General features: G+C 42.4%; 2 protein-coding genes and 1 pseudogene across 2 annotated transcripts in view; 2 read left to right on the top strand and 1 right to left on the bottom strand.

Moving 5' to 3' along the window:
* The first annotated feature begins 132 nt into the window (after positions 1-132).
* On the top strand, positions 133-3824 carry LOC122624207 (T-complex protein 11-like protein 2). The gene is made up of 6 exons (XM_043803678.1): positions 133-390; positions 1176-1658; positions 1725-2209; positions 2280-2580; positions 2642-2808; positions 2869-3824. The coding sequence occupies exons 2-6, from the start codon at positions 1390-1392 to the stop codon at positions 3129-3131; spliced, it is 1485 nt and encodes a 494-aa protein (XP_043659613.1). The 5' UTR covers positions 133-390; positions 1176-1389; the 3' UTR covers positions 3132-3824.
* LOC122624235 lies at positions 3159-5992 on the bottom strand (annotated as a pseudogene).
* A 15311-nt stretch (positions 5993-21303) lies between these two features.
* LOC122625036 (actin-5C) overlaps positions 21304-21942 on the top strand; it is a 3127-nt gene continuing 2488 nt past the window's right edge. The window contains exon 1 of the mRNA XM_043804878.1: positions 21304-21459. The gene's annotated coding sequence lies outside the window, so the exon portion shown is untranslated. The remainder of the gene's footprint in view (positions 21460-21942) is intronic.

Genomic DNA, 21942 nt, shown 5'->3' with positions numbered 1-21942 from the left:
CATATTTTTAAACGTAGCTGGGCTTTTCTATACTACTTTCAGGTACTCGCTGTGTCGTCGTCTATCGATAGCGAGGGCAATCTATCGACTTTCGATAGTCGCCCCACAACAGCTGTGTGGAAGGGGGATTGGAATAAAGGGAAAAACAAAGCAGGCACAACAAACAAAGTTTTCAAATCGAAACGGAAACATTCGGAATTCGGTCGTCGTTCGTGATAGTTCAGTTCAGAATAAAACAACTTCTGGGGGTTTAAACAATATAAAGAGAAGGTGGAGCGTGAGCGAGTAAAAATTAATTGCAAAATTTGTAAGTGATTGTGGAAGGTGAATCAGCTGTGTGGGAAATTCAAAACGGAAGACTCTGGAACCTTCTCGTCGGTTATTCCTATTGTAAGTATTACAATTGGCTTTCATCTGGTTTTAGTGCAGCCACTTCGCATCGTCCTTGTGTCCATTTCGCAATTTTCCAATTTCCCCAGCTGACTCTTGCTGCGCAATTGAAAAGCAGCAACAACAAAACGTAAATACATACACACACACACACACATGCGTGAACCTAATCGCTTCTGTTTTCGTTGCTGCTTTATTGCGCCGTTTGTTTATGTCGCCCATTCGCTGCATGGCCGTTGTGCAATTTGCTCCCATTTTCCACATTTAATTTTGGAATCTGTGCCACGCTGCTTGCCAAATTGCATATTCTAGAATATTCGAGTGTTTTCGAAAGTGTTACATTTCATTTCCATTCAAATCTCTTGTATCTTCTCTCTTTGTCGCACATCATGCATACAAACAAACGCACACTTGTTCGCTCTTGTGTGTGCGTGCGAGTCACGTTTAACGGTTTCCTTCCGTGTGTTTGTTTACAGTGGGTATTGGCTAACATTTATTTCGAAACTGCCCATTGAAAAACTATTTTTGGTTGAGAAATATGCGCACACAGCAACTAATCTGTAAAAATTGGGGTTGTGTGGCAATCATAAATCTAAAAATATTTTCCTGCTGACTTCTTTATTTACGCAGAAGGTCATGTAGTAGTTTAAATTAAACAAAGATTAAACAAAGAAATGTAAACTTAAAACTATAATAATCAAATCTAGAATAATATGAGCTTAAGCACTATGAGCAGTGACTTGTATCGTATGCCCACTGTATCTAAGACCCCCTTTTCTTCCCAGGCAAACTGACCCCGAGCGGAGCTTTAGTGACGACCTCGAACAAAGAACAAAGAAAGCCCGAGTGCAGTTGCCATTGCCTTGTAGCCAGCAAGCCATATACACAACTGGCTCTAACCGGTGGTAACCAAATTCGCACTTGGTCGTAACCAGTTGCTGCAACTGCCTAACGTCGCACTTCCGCCCGTGACCAGACAACAAAGAGCTCGGCGGGACTATGGATGCCCAGGAGAAGAGGAGCGTACAGTCGGGTCAATCGGCCGATCAGGATGAGCACGAGGAGCACCGGATACGGACGGACAGCGAGAGTTCCGTGGACAGCATGACGCGCTTCGTGCTGCCCAGCTTGGATGGCACTCCGCCAAAGATCGTGACCCTGGACGAGGTGTCCAGCATGTTCAAGAATCTGCGCAACATGGAGCTGGCCCACGAGATAGCCCTCAATCCGGACTTCAAGCTGCAGAAGTACGAGCCGCCCTCGGATAGGTAAGCCTATGCTAACAGCCAACACATGGAGGCCATTCCATTAACATTTCGTTTTAATGTACCCAGTTTGGAGGGCGCCATCAAGAAGATGGTGCACAAGGCGTTCTGGGATCTGCTGCGTCAGCAGCTGGACCGCCAGCCGCCATCGTATGACCAGGCCATCCGGCTGCTGGCCGAGATCAAGGAGTGCTTCCCCCAGCTGCTGTCGCCCAACAACGAACGTGCCCTGGCCCACATCAACGAGGTGCTGGATGATTCCGTCATCCGCCAGCAGGCGGAGCGGGGTACCCTAGACTTTCGGGCGTATGCCAACTTTGTGATCAACATCCTGTCGCGTTCCTGTTCACCAGCTAGGGACGAAGCGGTGGCCGCCCTGCGGGAGATCGACGATGTGGTGGACACGTTCCGCAGCATCCTCGAGCTGATGACGCTAATGAAGCTGGACATGGCCAACTTTATGCTGGGCCTGGCTCGCACCGAGATCGCCGCCAATTCTGTGCAGTACGAGAAGGAGAAGTTCAGCAAGTATCTGCGCGAGTTCCATGGAAATGGTGGGTTGTCGGCCACAAAAACTACAAGTGCTCGATCATAAGTTTATTTGGAATTCCATTGCCATTACAGTTGGTTTTCCGGCCACCGAGGATTGGCTGCAGCGTCACCGGTCCGGCAGCAGCGTAGATGAGACCATTTACAATGCCTACATGCAGCTGATTGACTATCCGGCCGACAAGGATTTCCCGGAACTGCTGCGCATCGATAAGGAGCGCTTTGCCGGCCTCAGTTGGCGTGCCCAGCGCTTGATCCTGTGCGCCTCGCTCATCTCCGTGGCCCAGAGCACGCCCATAATTTCGCAGCGCCGCGAGAATCGCGTCAAGTTGGCCCAGCAGCTGGACATCATTGTGCAGGACATCAAAAACCAGGAGTGAGATTCCCCATGCTCTAGCCAAGCGCTTACTTAACCCTTCTTCAATCCCAATTCACAGCCAAGTAGCCACTGCCATCGAGAGCTGCTACGAGCAAATTCGCTCCTTTGTGAACAAGGCCCTGGAGCAGGAGAACATGCCCGCGATGAGTGATGCCGACCAGGCGGCGCTCAAGAACCAGGTGCTCAAGCTGGCCCACAAGTCGTCGCCAGTGCCCAGTTTGATGGGTAAGCTCACTTCTATATATAAAATAAGGATTCTATTTAATCCATTTGAATCCCTTTCAGCCAAGCGATTGGATGGCTATGTGCGGGTGACGCTGCGCTCCAATGGCAGTATTCCGCCGCCGCCCTCGGGATTCGCGGACTACCAGGAGGAGCTGGTCGCATTTATCGCCTCGTTCCGTCGCCTGGTGTCCTACAACCACGCCGTGTTCGGGGAGCACTTCCACCAGATCCTCAACAAAACGTTGGCCGGCGAGGAAACGGAGGCTGCCGCTCCCACGGCCAGTGGCATAACCGCTGGCCAGGCCCAGACTGCCAAGCCTTAGGTGGGCGGGAGTGGATTTGTCTACCGTCTAAGGCAACACTAGATACCAGCATAGAAAACACTCAGACACACCTGTAGGCGACCGGCAGATGGCGGAGATCTGCATGATGTTGGGGCATCCGGAGTGGCGGACAGCATCTGTCCTTTGGGCAAAGGAGGCAAAGGCGAGCGGATGGTTCTACGTTTCTCCCCATTTCGCAGATGTTTTTCCATTTGACGTGACACTTGCGTAGAAATTTTGACGCACACCCGTAACCACCAAGTAGAAACCAGTACTCCAGATCCAAATCTCCCTGCAAAAAAACGAATGGGATCTGAATTGGCTGAAAGAGAATCAAGAATGTGCTGGGGCGTCTGTGATAACAAGAATATTCAACAGGAAATTCAAATTTGTGGGGCCTACGAAAAGCGAACTCGATTATGTGTGCTCCTCAATGTTCGTAATCTTAACCTTCTCTTCAGACTTACGATAAATATATATATATATTATATTATACACGTGTACCCTAACCCCCGGACTAATCCCATATTTTAGACTCTTGTGACCCCAATTGAATTTAGTTTGATGGTTTTATTGATCAGCAGCAGTGATTCGACTGAATCTACACGAATAGAAAGGCAAATACATTTGTGGGTGCATTAAGATTTATCTTTACCTAGTATACCGATATTCAAAATAAATGAATTCAATTGATTCAATCGTTTTGCTGGCGAGGGGAAAAGCAATTCATCTTATTTTTATGATATAACGACCAATTATTTAAAATATTTAACATCTGAATAAATTTGAATCTGCGGGGCTGCCAGATCGGGGAGAGTATGTATAACACCGCTAGGTGGCGCCACATGACGCAAAAATACGCCAGATGGCGCCTCGGTAACGGTTTTTCAAATGCGCACCAAATTCAAATTAAAATTTTATTATTTTAGATAAAAGTTAATGATTTGGTTCCCCACTGATTAAAATAAATGCAGTAAAATAGGTTAAATTTAAATATCTATCACCTGGCCTTGTTGACTTTTTAAAGCCCATGACCTCGCCTCGCATTCATTTGCAATTTTAGTTTCGTTTTCGGTTTACATTTTCCTCCGATTTGCCTTCGCCATGGTTTTTGCCCTTATTTGTGCTATCTATGCGAAACATAGAATACATAGAACATACAATAAGCAATTTCATTTGATCGCGGAAATTGGGAATGACATAGTTTCGAAATCGATATCACATGGAATCAATTTTTGGGGGGCTAAGCGCACATACAAAATCCCCCGAGATCCCCATCAGAACTGAATCCATCATCGTTACTATATTAAACTCATTTCCGCTTTTGCGCCAGAGGCATTGATATGTATGTATGTGCATAAAAAGTAATATTCCCGAGCGATATTACGCAATCGCAGTGGCAATCTTATCGAGGAAACGGAATGGATCGTTTTACTATTGCCATTGTGGCGATAAAGCGCCAGGGAAGATTAGATTAACCAGCTCGTTCTGCTCGTGATTCCATTTTACCACCAACTACGTCGGCTTATAGCCAATATACCATCGCATTTTTATGCTATATACCAAAATATCAGACGGTAAATCCCAAAAGTAAGTGGATGAAGTCATTTGGAATTAAATTATCATGTAATATTCAAGCTGTTCAGCTAGTTAGTTTATAAATTCAGCTTGTTTTGCGTCAGTTATAATTAGTGACGCAGGTTGGGGGTTTGGATAAGATACGCCCTATATGGCGCACATAGGTATCATAAAGTATTTCACCTGGCATCTGTGCAGTTTTAATCATCCCAAGACATTGGAAGGCGTGTTTTCTTATCAACAAACATATGTACATATGAATGTATGTACATATACATATGTGCGTGTTCCAGTGATCATAAATGCCATCGCTGATTGAGTGATGAGTAGAAAAATTGGAAACCGAATGGAACCACAGACCTTGAACGATCATTGACGATATGGAAAACTCGACGAGGGAATTACACGAAATGGAAAAGGCGAAGAGGAAGAGCGCCTGATTAACGTGTTTACAGACATTCGGCACTCGAGGTTTTCGATTATTGCGCCTGATACGGCATTCTGTAATTGGGCCAACCTTGCATGGTCGAGATAATGGTGATTTACCTACCACACGTTTGCGCCAACAGAGATATTAATTTTATAAATTGCCCCAATAAGTATGCTGCAATTAATGCCATATCTCTGGTCCTTTAATAAGTTTTCAGTGTCACCGAACTAAGCTTAACGAAAGAAAATTTCAAAACGCAGTTCATAAAGTTATTAATGCTGAATTATATGTTTTATTACTTATGTATGTGCGCAAGTGAAATGAGAGCATGCTGCAGATATTTTAGGAATGTGCTCGAAGCGCCTTTTAAAGCACTTTAACCTTCATGTTGGGCGGTTACAGAAGGTCGGGTCAAGGAGGGTTAAAGCCACACATACTTACACGCAAGCATATACTCACATATATACATTACATACACATATTTGCAGAGAGAAAGAGAGCGGCCGGCATATTGCATGAGAATATTTGCACGTGCTGTGGGCGAGAGCAGCGCAGGCGTTTTACCGTACTCGACCGGTGCTTTCTCCGATGTCCTTGCACACTCTCTTGCTCTCTTTCTCACTTCTCGGGGTAAGTTTCCCCTGAATGCGGCGAATTCTGCGAAAACCACCACCGCTATTATAGTTAATACACCACACCTATCTGCCCACGCCACCCCAATTCGCCTCCCTTTTGTCCAGCAGTTGCACTGAAAGAGAGAAAAAGCTAGAAAGACGGAGAGAGGGAAATGAAAACAGCTGCAATTGATGATAATGATAATGATGGGGCTATGCAAAATGACAGCTAAGTGCATATGTCCGAGTTAACCTTTTGAACTTTGACATTGTGGGTTCAACTATGAGCAGTGTAATTAGAATGAGATAATGAGAAAGATTACAATTATTCAAATAATGTTATACGGTCGGCCACCTTAAACCCTTAACTTGCCCACTTAGAAAGTGGAATAACTGATAATCAACAAAAAAGAAAAAACATCTATGGATAAGCGAATCTTTTTTCTGCAAGACTTTGCATCTAAGATGAAATATACATATGTAAATCGCTCCCTACGAGGCTTCACTTTATGGCCTTTTATACGCTGCATCAGCTGTGTACATCGATGCGTACATAATGTGCAGTGCCAACATGGACATATTGGATATAGAACAGCTTCTGCGCTCTGAGTTCGTTTTTTCCCGCCTTGCAATGCTCTTTTTTGGACCGATGAATTTCCTTGCCTTTTTTAGACACAAAACAGTGAGCTCCAAATCGGTTTTCACTTTTTTTTTCGTCGAGAACCCCAAACAAGTGGTGGAGCGTAGGATTTTACAAGGGCATAAAGTGAATATCCATGTATACAAGCATATAATATACATATGTATATAGATACATACATACATATGTAACCTAAGACAAGTATGCTGTTCAAACGTTTGAATATGCTTTAAATATTATTACCATTTTTTTACGATTAGAATGAACCGTTAAATGCACTTCTCTGTTAAGTTCACAGAATGAGTTATGCGCCCATTTAAGGGTTAAGGCTTCCCTTTTTGATCATTTTCCCATCCATGTAGAGATAAATCACACACCTTTAACCTCTCGTTTCCCATTTCCATTTCCATTGCCATTTCCATTCCCATTTCCACTTCCCGTTTTTCCAGTGAGCCATAAAATGAAGGCAATCGATCACTTTGCATTATAAATCAATGCGTGCTTCTTGTTGGAAAAAGGGGCTGTTGGGGGGGACTAACTAGTTAGGGGGGTGTGAGTGTGGAGAACGGCTTACACAGCATAAAACGCGAACGCGGAGAGAGCGCCAAAGAGAGAGAGCTTCGGCTGTTGCGTATAACCATATTTGGCTTGCATTTTGCCCAACTGCAGTGTGTGCAAGTGTATGTGTGTACACGTATAAGCTGTTAAGCTGTAAGCTGTATAAGCTGCGCTCAGCATAACCCCGCTCTCTATCTCTCTCCCATCCGCTCTCTTGCTCGCGGAGAGCTGAGTAACAGAATGAAATAATACAAATATATTTGAACTTGAACTTCCCGCACCCGTCTCTGCGTATATATATATATTTATATATGTGTGTGTGTGAGTGGAGTCGACGCCCCCGCCCAAAAAAAAGAAGAGCCGGCGACAAACACACCCAAATACAGTAAACACCAACAAAAAAACACCCTCAACTGCCAAACCAAAGAAGGCTGCACAAAGTAAGTGCATAGTAAAATGGGTTTGTTAAGTGCGTAAGATAAATGATTGAAGTTCTTGCATACATAGGCTGTAAGTTTGCCTTACAGACTCACCACTGTACTGGCTCATCCGCCCGCTTGCAATCCCTTTTCTTCCGACGAATTTCCGATTATGGGCGCAGAATTTGCCGCGAGTCTTGAATCGAATCGATTTATGAAGCGACTTCTACCTGCTAAGGTCCTCCGATGATGCGAGGGATGCGATTTGAATAATAACGATCTTCGATCGTCGATTGCCTGTATAATAACCATTTCTCATTTCGTTTTCAACTCCATTTGCCTGCTTTTCCCTTTTTATTTCGCCCTCTTCATCGGTCTGCGTTGTGAGCGGCATTCGTAATCGCCTCCGTTTCCGTTCGAGTGACTGATCAAGTGTATATAATGAGTATATATAGTATATGTATATCTGGTATGGGGATGAGCTTCCTTCGACAGTGCCACCAACTTATGGCGAACCAATAGCCTGAGGTCGTAAAACCATATATGCAACACTTCGTTTCAGGCGTTTACTTCCATCAAAATCAGCAGCAACTTCAGTAACTTTTCCTATTGCACAATAAATATCTAAAGCAGCATGTGTGCTAACTCGTTTAGTTGAAACCCAAAACTCAGATACTTTACATCTAGAACTGGAAGTTAGTACACCTGAGGGGAATTACTTTGCTAGCGCTAGAAATCGAACGATATTGCTGGGGGTTCTCGAGATAAGTTAGGGGAAACCAGAACGAAACTGATATAGTTTTTCACCTTGATACTGAAGCACCTGATGATACGTTAGGAATTTTTTCTATACATAAATGACGCATGGCCATCGAGTGCAACCCTTTGCTTTTCCCATTCCTATCCACTTTTAACGATTCTCTGTTTTATTCCTTTGATTTCCTTGCCATTCCCGTTTCGGCCCGGCGACGGAAGTGCCTGTCAGCCACGCCCATTTCTGCACTGTCATAACTTAACACCCCACCTCCCCCCACCCAGGGCCACGTGGGAACAATGGAGCCTTAACCCTCTGAACACCAACTACTTTCAACCCCAGATAGTCTCTAAATAGGAAAAATCATTTAAAATGGATTAAATTTATTTATTGCCTGCTGACTCAAATAAGTTATGTTTTAAATGAGCTAGTGAGTGAGTAAGTCTCGGAGTTGTGAACGCCACTTGAGATGCAGAGTGCTATGCGACTCAAGTGATAAATATTTGGGATCTTTCGTGCTCTTACTCATAGGGTTAATGACTTCCCGGAGTTTGGGGTCGAAGTTCCCTCCGATCCCACATTGAATGCAATTTTAAAGAGTTTTTGTTTTTTTGTTTTTTGAGAAGGAAAACATATAAAAAAGTGAAAAGCCAAGTGGGTAGGGCGTTGTATGCTTGACTTTATCGCGTTGTATGTGTTATATTTAATGCATTGGCATACACACATGTATATATCTATATATGTGCATTTGGTTGGCACATTAATTCTACTCTTCCATCTTATCTTGCATTTCGGGTTATATACATACATACATACGTATACAATGTATATATGTACACGGTTTTCGGGGCGATTTGGGCAGGAAAGAGCCCGAGAATATTATGCTTTTGAGGCTGGGAGCGATTAGTCAACGGCATTGCCACCACCACCACCACCGGCAATCGGCATTCAGTAATCAGTAGTGGCCGAAAAGCGAACCACCACATTGGCGAAACAGCTGATCTCATCCCCTAGCAAAATGTTGGCCCAGGACGGAGCCACCCACCCCGAGACCCCCCTCGAAAATCCAGTGACGGGTGCCTGGGGTTCAAGGTTGAGCCGCTGCGGTGCGACCCTCATTTGGGCAATGCCGGTCCCATAAGCAGATGCACTGGCAGAAATCGGTTGCCACACCTATCAAATATCACAACTATCAGATCTATATCAGAAACCTATCATATATCATGATATATGTACACACCATGATCTGCGCAACCTTATGACTGACATGGTGATTTCTCCCAGTGCATTCCATCCCTGCGCATTCCCAGTTGGGGTGGCAATTGTAGCGGCACCCACCCCTATACCATGCACCCTATATATCCTGCATATCCTTCACATCCGGGTGAATCATTCAGCGCCTGCTTTTATTCCTCCTTGTCTTTCTTTTTCTTTATTTTTGGCAAAAAAAAATTCGCAAAAGGGACGCAGCACGTGTCACTTTCACAAAATGCTGGAGAAGTACCCGAAAACAGAGACGAAAAATTCACACTGCAAATCCGTGATGAGTCATGGACTTTGATTTTGTTGCATTTTGATGAAATTTTCGAGTTAAATGCATTCGAGCAAATTGCATTCCCCATTTCGTTTTCTTTTCTTTGCGCTGAAATGGAAATGCAATTTGTTGCGCTCTGATTACAGTCTCCGAAAAGCGTGCTAGGGTATGCTTTAGTCGGGGGCATTTTGGGCGGGGGGGAAAATGCATTGGATACTTTGTTTCTCCGAATTAGTATGTATGTCTAATACAGGCCATTAAACAATTAAAAAAAAACCCAGTTATACTCGCTATTCTGCTCCCCCCCGCTGAGCAGTGAATTTCCCGAATTATTCATTTATTCATTTACTGCCTCTGTGATCTCATAGATGATTCATTAATGGATGATATCAATAGCAGGCAATTGGCAAAGAATCTCGGGCAAAAATATGCCCAGAATTTCTTTCCTTTTAAATAAAACCAAAATATGATCTGTTTGTCTTAACCCCATAAAAACATACTCAAATTCTTTTCAAGCATATGTAAATTTTGGAAAGAAGATGGAAAATGGGGAAAATGTTTGTTTAGGTCGGTCGAAGCTGCATAGCTGTAAAATCGAGATACCTTTCCAGCTGGTTTTCCAGCTGGTTCTCAACTTTTCGATCTCCAAACTCCAAAAATCGGTGAGTGACTTGCCAACAAGATGATCAAAGTTTTCAGATCGATGTCACTAGATCGTAACTCCCTTTCTCCCCATCGCCCTTCTTCCTCTTCCTCTTCTCAGCGGTCAGTCAACGGTATTCCAAATTGACTTTCGCAAAAATTTGCCTAATAATTGAAAACTAAAAATAAAAATGCCACATTGTTGTTGCTGCTGTTGTTGATGTTGTTGCATTTCATTTGGCGAGCGCTCACTGAAATTCTAATTAGCTAGTGAAAGTCATGTCTTCCTCTTCCCCTTTCTCTCCGCCTTTCTTCCCCGTTAACTGTTAACCTCTTTGGCTCGATCATTTTCATCTTTTATGGCATTGTCCGTTTGCCGTTTTCATGCGAACAAACGGACGGACAAACGGACGAACAACAACGAATTGTGCCATTTGAAATGCAAAGTAGATAGATACTGAGATGAATATCTGATGAGGATTTGAACGAGCAACGGTTTGTCAGTGTATAAAACAGAGTTACCTAATAGATCGCATATCTGCTATGGATATGAACGGATATGAAATGCATTCGAAGTAATTAGTGACGCCATCTACATACATACATACCAAGTGTCTGTCCAGAAAACACATCGGAACTCAAGTTGATTGACCATATTTGGAACTATTTGGCTCCCAGTTAATTTCCTAAGCTAGTAAAACAGCGGATGCAACGCCGTATAGAACACACACGTATGTACGTATGTACACCCCTAAAGCTACAGGTGAGGGTTTCGACTTTTGGGGATTACGTATGGCTACGCCCACGATCTATGTACCAATTGTATATATGGGCAACATTTTGAGTTTCCGCTTTTTAGTTTGAGTTTTTCGAAAATAGTTCGTTACATTTCAGCACTCGCACACAAACACAGCTACGGACAACAACGATTGATCCAAACAATTTGGTTTTCGTTGCTTTTGGACATTTGTTGGATACATTGTACATTTTTGGGATAAAACCGATAAAAGCCTCGCTTTTTTGTTGCTCGTTTTCCATTCAAAATGCCAACGGCCAAAAACGGGCAGCGACAGCTCAATGTCAATGGCTTCAACTTATATATAGTATATACTATATAGCGTATACATATGTGCGCTGCTCGAAAGCCCAAATAAATTATACGAAATTAAATGAAAAATGCCAAAAACGTTGACATTGTATATTGTATATTGTATGTTTGCTTGCCGCTCTTTCTTCCACGTTTCTTGTCTCTACCGAATTGATTCGGATATCATTAGTACGCACTGAAGTACCCCATTTCGCTGGTTTTATTATCCGCATTGCAAAAGTGAAAAGTCGCCCAAATATCGGTTAATACTCCGATATTGCAGTGCTCCATTTGAATTCATCCGCCAGCAACTGACTATCAAGCAAAAAGCGTGCTTTTGCGAATGTGTGTCTCCGTTTCTAGACTGTCTGTAAACCGTTTTATCAAGCAGCATTTGAATTTGTTTCTTACACCTGTGGCTAGTAAGCTAGAAACGCGACTAGAATATATTTATAAAAAATTACTTACAACACTTAACTTTAAGAGCTCAATCTTTGGCAATATCAGCGTGGAAAGCACGAACGAAAATATGAAAATCAGCTTTGGTCCGATATTAACTATATTGCTATATTGCTCTGATTGCCTCAGCTTGACTGTGAGCTCAAGTTTTTTGCAGCTTGTTTCTTCCGTTGGTGGGAAACAAGTTTTGCTTTTTTTACGGATCTTGAGCCGCTGCTTTTGCTTCTGCTTCTGTTTTTGCTTCTGCCATATGCTTTCTTCACTCCTCTCGTTTCCATTCTCTTGCCAAACGGCCTGGCAATTTCAAACGTAACTGTCAACAATGGGCGGACTGTTCTTGGACTTTTTTAATCATTCCCCCCTTGTTATACACTACGAAAAAAATATTCTCAAAGTCAAATGTTCTTATCTTTAACCAGATCGGTACCCTTGAAGTGAAGAGAAGATCGCATCAAAATGGGACTATGTTTCTCGAAAGCAACCCAACGAATCGAACTAAATCTTCAATCTAAGATTGTGTTTTTCGGCGAGTGTACTATCTCTATACATTGTTGGGAGGCAGGTGCTTGTGCTTTTCAAGCAATCGCCAAACGGTTTCCGATGATCATGGCCATTATCGTCATTACGATAGCTACGATCATCATCGTCGTTTCTGTGGTGTTTGTGTGTTTTTATGCTAAACGGTGCTCCCGGCTCAATTATTTATAATTTTTTCGCTCGCAGCGGGATTATGTTTATATTTCTTCTGTGTATATTCACCCATTTCGTAGGTTTACCGCTTAACCCGTTTAACTTCTGCCCGTTGCTGTTGGTTTTTGTAGGTGGTCTTCTGTTGTTTTATTATGGATTTTGTTTTCTTCGCGCCCTCAGCATGTTTGTCCCTCGATTTTTGCTTGTTTTCTACTCATTTTGCTGTTTCATATGCAAAACCATACGCCAACCAATAAGTGTACATTACGTTTCGGGGTGTGATGATTCACTCCAAAAACATGGAATTGACTTTGAGCTGGACGTAAGCCGAACTTGTGACTCATACATTCGTATGTAGATGCAAATATGTCCATCAAAAGTTCCGGAGAGTGACTAGACGATATTATAGGGTTTGGGATAAATAAACATTCATTTGAATCACATTACCGCGACGTTGTTGTATTTATATGAAGTTTTTGTTTTGGCAAAGCTTTTCTCGTTTTAAGAGGTCACCGAATAATCAACCTATATCAGCCCAGATTCGTCTCGTTTTGCCACTCTCAAAGTCGACCCACTGTCATTTGGAATCCGGATGACTCACGATCTAGTTATAGCCGCGTCACTCCTACTTAACGCTAAAGCTATCGCCCAAGATCGGCGGCTATAGCGTTTCGGATCGGTCAGGTGCCACAGCTTGTGAGTCAGCCAACTTATGCCGACTTATCGCCAAGTACGTATGTACACATACATATATAGTATACTTATTTTCAGCGCACTGTTATCACTCTTATTAGTTAATCGCTGTTGAAATAAATACACATATTCGACCACTTATATATTTCATTATTTTTTATTGGCTGTGGGTAAATGGTAATGGGCCTACGTGTCCATCAGTAAAATAGTGCTTATGTGCCTGATAACAGGGCGTTGGGCGCCAACAAAATGATTTTCGAATCAACCCGCATGCGAGTGAAAAAAAATACAAAAAAAAGAAGGGAGAGGCTAAGGGATAAGGGCCACAAGATAATGGTATGAGCAATAAGTAACAGGGTTTATTCCACTGATAATGCAAATATTTTGGGACTAGTGAAATCATGCGGGAGTTGAAAGCATCAAACTATGGTTACTAAACCTCCGGCTTCAGAATTCGAGAAACAATCAAATTTGATAAGCAAGAGCGCGTTTTAAGATTCAGCAACCAAAAATGTATTTATCAAAACAAACTTAACTTATTTCTACAACAAGTATAATGTTCTAAGAAATCGGCATTTCGATGACTAACATTACCAGATAGGAAGTCCAAGCGGCTGGCTTATTTTTATCTTTCACAAGAATTCGGTCAATATTGTATTACATAGCAGGCATTACTCAGTTTTTCAATATTTATGGTTGGTTTATTAGGAAAGTTATTTTTACGCGTTAGCACAGCGTTCGTTACTAGTTTCCAATTCCCTTGCAATAGCAGTTCCGCAACAAATTGTGCAATAAACTGCATCCCCCCACGTTTCACATAAATTTAAATATTTCCCCAACCTAAGCGATAATTTATCAGACAAACCTGTTTGCAATATTTCTGCCAAGTTCATTAACAGTTTGCATTAGGATTTGCAACTAAAATAAATCACATCAAACTTAAGAATTGAGCTGAAAACAATCAAATTTTCAGATTTTCGGCTTGTAATTGAAAATTCCAAAGGGGAGTTGGATGGATAAATCTAGAAAACTAGTACTAGTACTAGTACTAGTAACAAACTAGTACTTCAAACGAGCTCCTTGCATGTCGCACCCACTGGAAAGTGGGCGGGGCTGGGCCTAACTATCTGCTTGGCACGATCTGGGGCCTAAGTACCCCGGGCATTATGCTGAGTGCCCGATTTGGGGCCTCACGCAATGCTTTCCGCTTTGCGCCCGGCTCAATCCGGATTCCGGCGGACTCTTGGGGGCGGGGGCGTTGTATATCTGTCCGGGATCTGGGCGTGGCCGCTCCTAGATGCACACACACGTGTGGCCGTACACACCCGCAGCGGCAGAAAAAGCAAAGCTCACGTGTGCGCTTTTCAATTTGTGTAATTAGAGGTGGAAAGCGGCGCAAAAAAAAAGCATCTTTATTTGAATACTTTATTGTCGGCAATGTTTTGCATACTCTTTCCAAAGGCCAACTGTCATTAAATGTGCATAACGTTTGGAATTATATGGAAATTTTAAATAAAAGACAAAAGAGATTGATTCAAACTATCGTAACTCTGCACTTACTGCATTATATGATATGAAACTTGGTATGTGTGTGTATTATAACCTTTTAGGACTTGGTGTTAAGTCTGAGGGCTCGAAACCATCGCAGAGTAGGGTATTTTCGCTTCGGTTCCCTCTTTATTTTTCATTGTTTTTTTTTTGTTTGGTTTAATTGACGCTGCTCTCACGCACACACATGCAACACCCAGCTGATGGCAGTAGACCGCAACGGGCCAACCCTGCGAGAAAGCAGAAGACAACAGAAAAACTCAGAACCCCAGGAATGGGAATGGGAATCAGAATGGGACTCGGAATGGGAAGTGGGTGTGCGTGGATGTGGGCCCACAAACAATAATACATTGCACAGTCGCCATGTACATACATATATATACTAATGTACACACATACATGTGTACACATGTGTGTTTGCTTGCCACATAAAACCAGCATACACGCATATATAGAAAATTTCATTAAAAACCACTTTTAGGTTTTAGTTTTTGCAACCCACATTCTTTGTTTTCGATTTCGCTAACTGCAGTAGAGACTGGCTCAAAAGCCCACTGACCAAAAACCAGTTCCAACTGGTATACGCCCAATATTTCAATGGACTTCACATAGCAGAGCCCACTGTAAATCCGATCTTTGCTTAGTTACTTCACCATGCAAATATGTTGCTCTAGCCTTATAAATGCAAGACTGAGCCAGTGGTTGTTTTTTCTTTTTGTTTTTGGCCCTGTTTTGGACTGCGCCAAATGAATGTAACAAAATACGCTGGATTTATGCGCATAAAATTATGGATACCGCGCAGAAATGTATCACTCAAAAAACAGAGCTATTTCTGTAGTCTTATAGAACTCAGCCGGATAGCGGCAAGCAAATTATGTTCCAAAGATTTTCAGCTAGCAATCCAAATCAGTAGGAGCATGATGCTTAGGATCGCTCTGCAGCATGGAATACAGTAGGCCCTGCTAATTTCATTCCAGTCTCAGCATCCTTAATGCACCGTCTCCACTGCCTCCTCGATTGCTCCATCTCCACTGCCTCCTCGATTGCTCCATCTCCACTGGCTCCTCGAGTGGAGAAGCGCCAAAGTGCCGACTGATTACAAGTTGCTGCCTCCGTAGACCTCGGCACCCACGTGAGACGGCGCGACGTGTGCTTTTCGCTACTTTTTTGCCCACATTTCTTTCATGGCCAGCTTGGAGCAGCTCCAATCCAGCTTGGCGCTAATCAGATGCGACAACAGCAACAAGAAGCACGAAAACCAGCTGCTGCTGCTGCAGCTGAATACGGCGAAAATACATGCCTACATACATATGGCTGTGGATGTACATAAGTATGTACGTACAACAAAAAGGCAACAAGAAATAAAGTCTCGCCAAAGCTGACGCCGCAATAAACAAGTCAAGAAAGCAACTAAAGAGCCAACGGAGACAGGTGAAGAGATGCGGCGGGGGGGTCCGTCTTCTTCCAGACTGAGCTATGTGCGTACAGTTGCGCTCACAACGCTAGTGCTCTTCACTCAAGCGTAAATTTGTACATTTTCAAATGCCAAATTATGCTGCTTGTAATGCTATTTCTACTTTTACTTGAACTGGGGCGCTAGCACTAGTGGTAGCTATTCGTGTGGCCAGCGCTGTGCTCATGTCTTGCACCTTTCTGTCTGAGAGGCTGGCCTCCCTTGCAATAACACTCAATGGGTGTGAGTGCAGTGCAGTGTGTCTGTCTGGTGGCCCGACCAAATGACTCAATGAAACTTTTTTTTCGCCTTTTTTTGTTTTCACCCTCCACACAGTCAACTATTTTATTGAGCAATTGCCATGAGACAGAGGACTATAAATAAACCATAATGTGCTACCGAGGACTCACAGTTGGGCTTGCTTACGTTGGTTAACTTGGCCTAAAGACACCTAACTAGTTATAGCACAGCTTACTTACAATGAGAAGTATATCACTTAAAAACTAAAAAGGGGAAGCAAAGTTCCAAAATGTGGTTAATTTGTCGTCCATGTTCAAGAAGCTTGACTGTGGTGGTAAAGTTCAAGCAATTTAACCAGTTCACCGAAAGTTCACTTGCACAATATTTATTAGCAGTAATTCATTTTGAAGAGTGCTATAAATGGAAATGAATATTGTTATAGTACATTGTATTTTTGCTTTAATAATAATAATAGTAATTTAATTAATAATAATACAAATAATAGACACCCACTGAAATCGAGTGGAATGTGGCGAAAATGAAAATTCCCAATTGAAATTCGAAACAGTTCATATTTTTCGCTTTCCCGCAGCGTCTGCTGCATTTTCCGCGCATTTTCCGACTTTTGCAGACAGGTGGGCGTGGTTGCGCCCCCACGACAGGTGCAACAATGTCGGCAATGCAGTGCGATTCCCAATTAACGGAGCAATTAGCGCCATGGAATTCGGCGATTTAGCGTTATTACATTAACATAAATTCGTGTTGGCATTTTATACCACGGATCATACATACATATACATATGTAGACCTGGATTTTCTTTTGGAGCGAAAGATGTTTTAATGCTCACAGTGGAGGTCAGAATACTAGAAACTTCAAAAGCTGCATGTAGCAACCTAAGAATATTTTTTAATATTTTAACCCTTAGGGATCCTAATGATCAGCTAAGATCTGCGTTTGTTTTTGGTGCTATCATTTTGTGCATTGCTGTTCTTCAATCCGCTGCTCAGATTTCGAGATTTCTTCAAACGTTTTTTCGCCTTTTTAGCCAAACTAACCGTCCGTGGCCTTGGGTTTCGGGCACTTAACTCCCCCGACTGCAAACGCACGATCCAAACTAACGTATGTACATCCAATACCCCTTTTAGCAACCCCTCCTCCCACCCGCCTTCACTTTTTGCAACGTGTTTGTGCACGCAAACTAATTAAGACGGGCAATTAATGGCTGTATTTAATTTTTGCCAATTGCGTTGCGATGCCGAAATAGCCAAAAACGACCAAGTGAAAATGTATGTATGTACATAGTTGCAACTCGAAGATGGCCAAAAGCGGTTAACTGCAATGCCAGCTGTTATAATGCGAAAAATACAAATACATATGGAGATATACAAATAAAGCGAAAAAGGGGTGGGGTGGCAACCCTGGCGGTGCGTGCATGAAAAATAATGGAAATGGAAGAAAAACCAAATGAAATGCGAATAATGTACGAAAATTTTCACATTCAATGACCTTGACAATGGCTTTGGCCCAAGTCGCTCAACTTGTTTATTTCATTTACTTCGCTTTACGTGTGTGAGCGTAGAAAACGTGACGAGTTATTTACGTACATACGTACTTTTGGAGAAAGGTCGTTGATCATGGCTAAATGTTGTTGTTGTTTTTTTTTCGCTTTATAGCGGTTTCAAAGTCAACATCAACGCGCATTTTTGGCCGTTTCAGTATTTCTAGTTTCGATACCCCCTCCCCCCCGCCATCCATCCATCGGATTCCAACTCTTTTTCAAACTGTTTCCCTTCAAAAACAGCTTTTTTTTTTTCTTGAATTCAGTGGCGCAAGGTCTATAGTACCGAAAACCAAAGCCATTGGCCCGGGGAAATTTCTGCGAGTCTTTTCGTCGCCTTGCCAAAAAAAAACAAACGATCGAGCAACGAACTTGAGAAAAGCAAATAGAGCCAAAAAAAATAGTTAGGATAGCGTACCAAAGAGGAAATAGAATAGATAGAAGCATATGTTGTCATTCAGCAATAGGAAAATTAATATTCATAATTGACTTTTCCCATGAATGGAATCAACTCTGAATCAACAACTTTGCAGATGCATCTATTTCTCATTTCCACTGTCACATCATTTTTCCAGATCTCGCTGCTTGGCTATGTGGCCCACAAACCAAGACGCGTTTTATGGCCATTAAAGCTGGCTGATGGACGCCAAACACCGCCAAACACCACCAAATACATAATGAATATGTACATTCGAGAAAGAGGCGACGAAAGAAGCGTCTTCGGGCGAAGAGACTGAGAAGGAGAACGAGGACGAGAACGAGTAGGAGAAGAAGAACGAGAAGGAGAACGAGTTGATCTAATAGCTCTCCACAATCGAATGCCAACTGACCAACTGGCCATATTCGGAGCAATTTGAAGCCAATTTCCATCGCTTGGCGATCGCTCCATTCTTGGCTATATGTTTTTCACCGTTAGCCGGGGCCATTTCCAAAGACTCGTCTGCAAGATAAGATTGTGTCACTCGCTGTCTCTCTTTTTTCGCCGCAGACAGCCAAGAAAGAGATGTAGAAGAAGCAGAAGAAGACTGAGGAATTTCGCGATGACGTCGGCGAGTATTTTGAACAATAAGCATAATTTGTATTCATTCGAATTCCAGTTAGGGGAATTTTCTACAAAAACATGTTATCTATAGATAATTTTGACGGAAAATCTTTTGAGTATGATAAAGAAGTGGAATTAAATCTTTTAAATATGATAAAGAACTGGAATTCAATTGCATACATATTTTGGCATGGATTCCCCGAGAATAAATGTATTGTAATAAATGAAATCGTTTGTAAAATAAATTCCTGGAATTTTACATATGTTATTTTCTAACGTCTTTATAGTGGTATAAAGATTAATCATTTATCATATCATCAATGATATCATCATTTAAGGATGCGTTTTTGGTCAAACTCGAATATCGGCGTTTTTCGCCGAGCCCAGTGCATGTGCAATTGTTGTTTTTCGCAATTTTCGGACTGTCCGCTTTGATTTAAGTTTCTTGGCTTAATCGAAAAGCAAAATAAAGCCAAAAAAGCGAGATGGCAATACCAAATGCGGCAAAACGGAAGGGGATGAAGAGAGGGAAGGGGGAGCGGAAGGATGGGCGGGTCGGGGCGTGGCGGGGGCTGTGGCTGGGCGCGACGTCACCGACGTTGGAGCCACTCCTTCGACCATGTGTGCGTGTGTGTATTCGTGTCTCGCCACTCGCATGCGTGTGTGTGTGCGTTTGTTGTTTTCTTTTTATGCTGCGCTCTCTCTAGCGCCATCTCGCTCACGCCCTCGCATGCTAAACGCACCGCATGTTGCCGTTTCCTTTTATGCGTCATTTTGGCTCGAAATAGGCAATTATTTAAACAAAGATTAGTCAACGAAAAGCGCAAATAAATAAGTCTACAATATGGTTACTTATTGCCATGTGTGTGCAGCCAACGATAACAACAAAAGCAACAACACAGGCGGCTTTCCCTCTTTCACTTTTTTGTTTGCAAGCCTCGCGCGAGCGAGATGGCACGACCGGCAAACTGAAATCACGCTAAAAAAATAACACAGGAATTTTCGGCGAAAAATATCAAGGCGCCTGATACGAATGCATTTGCAATAACAATTGCGATATTTAATATTGTTTATGCCGTAGCTCGAGTAAAAACAAAAAAAAAAAAAATTAAACAAAAATTTGGGAGAGAACCAAGAATCGGGCGCTTATCATGAACGGCAAAAACAACAAATGCTCACTGAGTCACAGCACAGCCTCTGGAAAAGTGCCGCAAGCCAGAGAGAGAGAAAAAGAGGGAGAGCAGCTTAGACCGCACACGTGTGTTTGTGTGTGTGAGTGAGGCGTCTCTCTCGCCATCTCTGTTGCGCAAACGCATAGACTGCACTGAAAAAATCGATTACCTGTTATTTATGAATGAATATTTGCACTATTACTATTACAAACTATTAAGAAACCACTTACCTTAACAGCCGCTTACTCAAATATGCAAACTATGCTACGAAAATGATGAATTGGAACCAAAACGTTGATATTCAGGATCAGCATCAATGTGCAAATGTTTATTGCTGTGTACTTTTCTCTCGTCTGGCAGCTGTTTCGCCGTTATTGTTAAAACCGGCCTTAGTGGTGTGTTTCCGACGACTAGCAAATGCCCTTCTACAACATGTGCAACAGCTTAAGAAGAGTGTGTTGCACCAAATGCTTATGTTCTTTATAAATATAATTTATTGATGTTTGCTGGAAAAACCAATTTGAAGGGGTTGGGTGCAGATAGCAATGTCTTATTGGAACTTTATGTTCTTACAAAATAGCTTGCTCAATCAGTAAACGTAAACTAGTATGAATAATACAGTAATGTTATAATATCGCAGTACATTACTAATAAACTTACTACATTCATATGTCTGTACTTATGAATGTTTTGGCATGCAATGAGTAGTTGGGGAAAAAATGTGTAAAAGCACCGTGACCATCACAGCATAAAGATAACGAGCCAAAGTATCGAATATGAGTAACCCCCAAACTGAATCACATGCCGCAACTGATAGGACCCATGGAAGTAGTACACTATACATGGCGATATACAAGGCACACAGACGCACACACACACACACACACGAGCACACCCAGTTGCACTTGGGCAGAGGAAATTCTCCGAAAATGAAAACCGAATCGGCGAACAATTCATACCCATATATGGTAAAAGTTTTGAACGCGACTTGAGAGCGGAGAGCGCTGCGTCTGATAAGGTTTTAGCGCTAAGCGGGCTTTATAAAACGGGCGGCGGGACCAGTTTTCATATCACTACCGTTTGAGTTCTTGTGCTGTGTGGATACTCCTCCTGACACAAAGCCGCTCCATCAGCCAGCAGTCGTCTAATCCAGAGACACCAAACCGAAAGACTTAATTTATATTTATTTAATTAATTTAAAAAAAACACACCAAATGTAAGTAGCTCCTCCAGCCAACCAATCCCCCTACCCACCACCAAAAAAACACCCTACCAACAAAATAAGAACAATAATCGAGAAAAGCCGCGAAAAATGTGTGATTTTTTTTGTAAACAAAACATTTTTTTATGTGCCAGTGCTGAAAGTGATCTAAAAAATGCTAGCCACGAGCTAAAGAGTTATTGTATTGACCAAAACTCCAAAAAAAACTAAAGTTTGGCCCCAAATTCTCGAATCAAAATCAAAACGTTTCGAATGCCAAGAGGTCCGAAGTCATCAAAATTAACAGAACCAGGGTTTCAAATACCATAACTCAAGAATCAGGATTACAACAGCAGATTTCAAGGAAATTACAAAAACCAAAAAAGCCATTCAAAAGTTAGGATCTAATAAGTGACAAAAGGCAAGATCGCTTATGTGGGCGTGTCACGATTTCACCCTAAGATATGCCAAATTTTAAATTTGCAAATCAATTCGCCA

The sequence above is a fragment of the Drosophila teissieri genome, chromosome X (genome assembly GCF_016746235.2).
Source record: "Drosophila teissieri strain GT53w chromosome X, Prin_Dtei_1.1, whole genome shotgun sequence".
Lineage (NCBI taxonomy): Eukaryota > Metazoa > Arthropoda > Insecta > Diptera > Drosophilidae > Drosophila > Drosophila teissieri.
This window is presented reverse-complemented; position numbering and strand designations above follow the sequence as displayed.

Coding starts and splice junctions, on each gene's coding strand:
- LOC122624207 (XM_043803678.1), top strand. CDS start 1,390: ATGGATGCCCAGGAGAAGAGGAGCGTACAGTCGGGTCAATCGGCCGAT. Junction 2,210..2,279: donor GCGCGAGTTCCATGGAAATG/GTGGGTTGTCGG, acceptor TTGCCATTACAG/TTGGTTTTCCGGCCACCGAG. Junction 2,809..2,868: donor GCCAGTGCCCAGTTTGATGG/GTAAGCTCACTT, acceptor AATCCCTTTCAG/CCAAGCGATTGGATGGCTAT.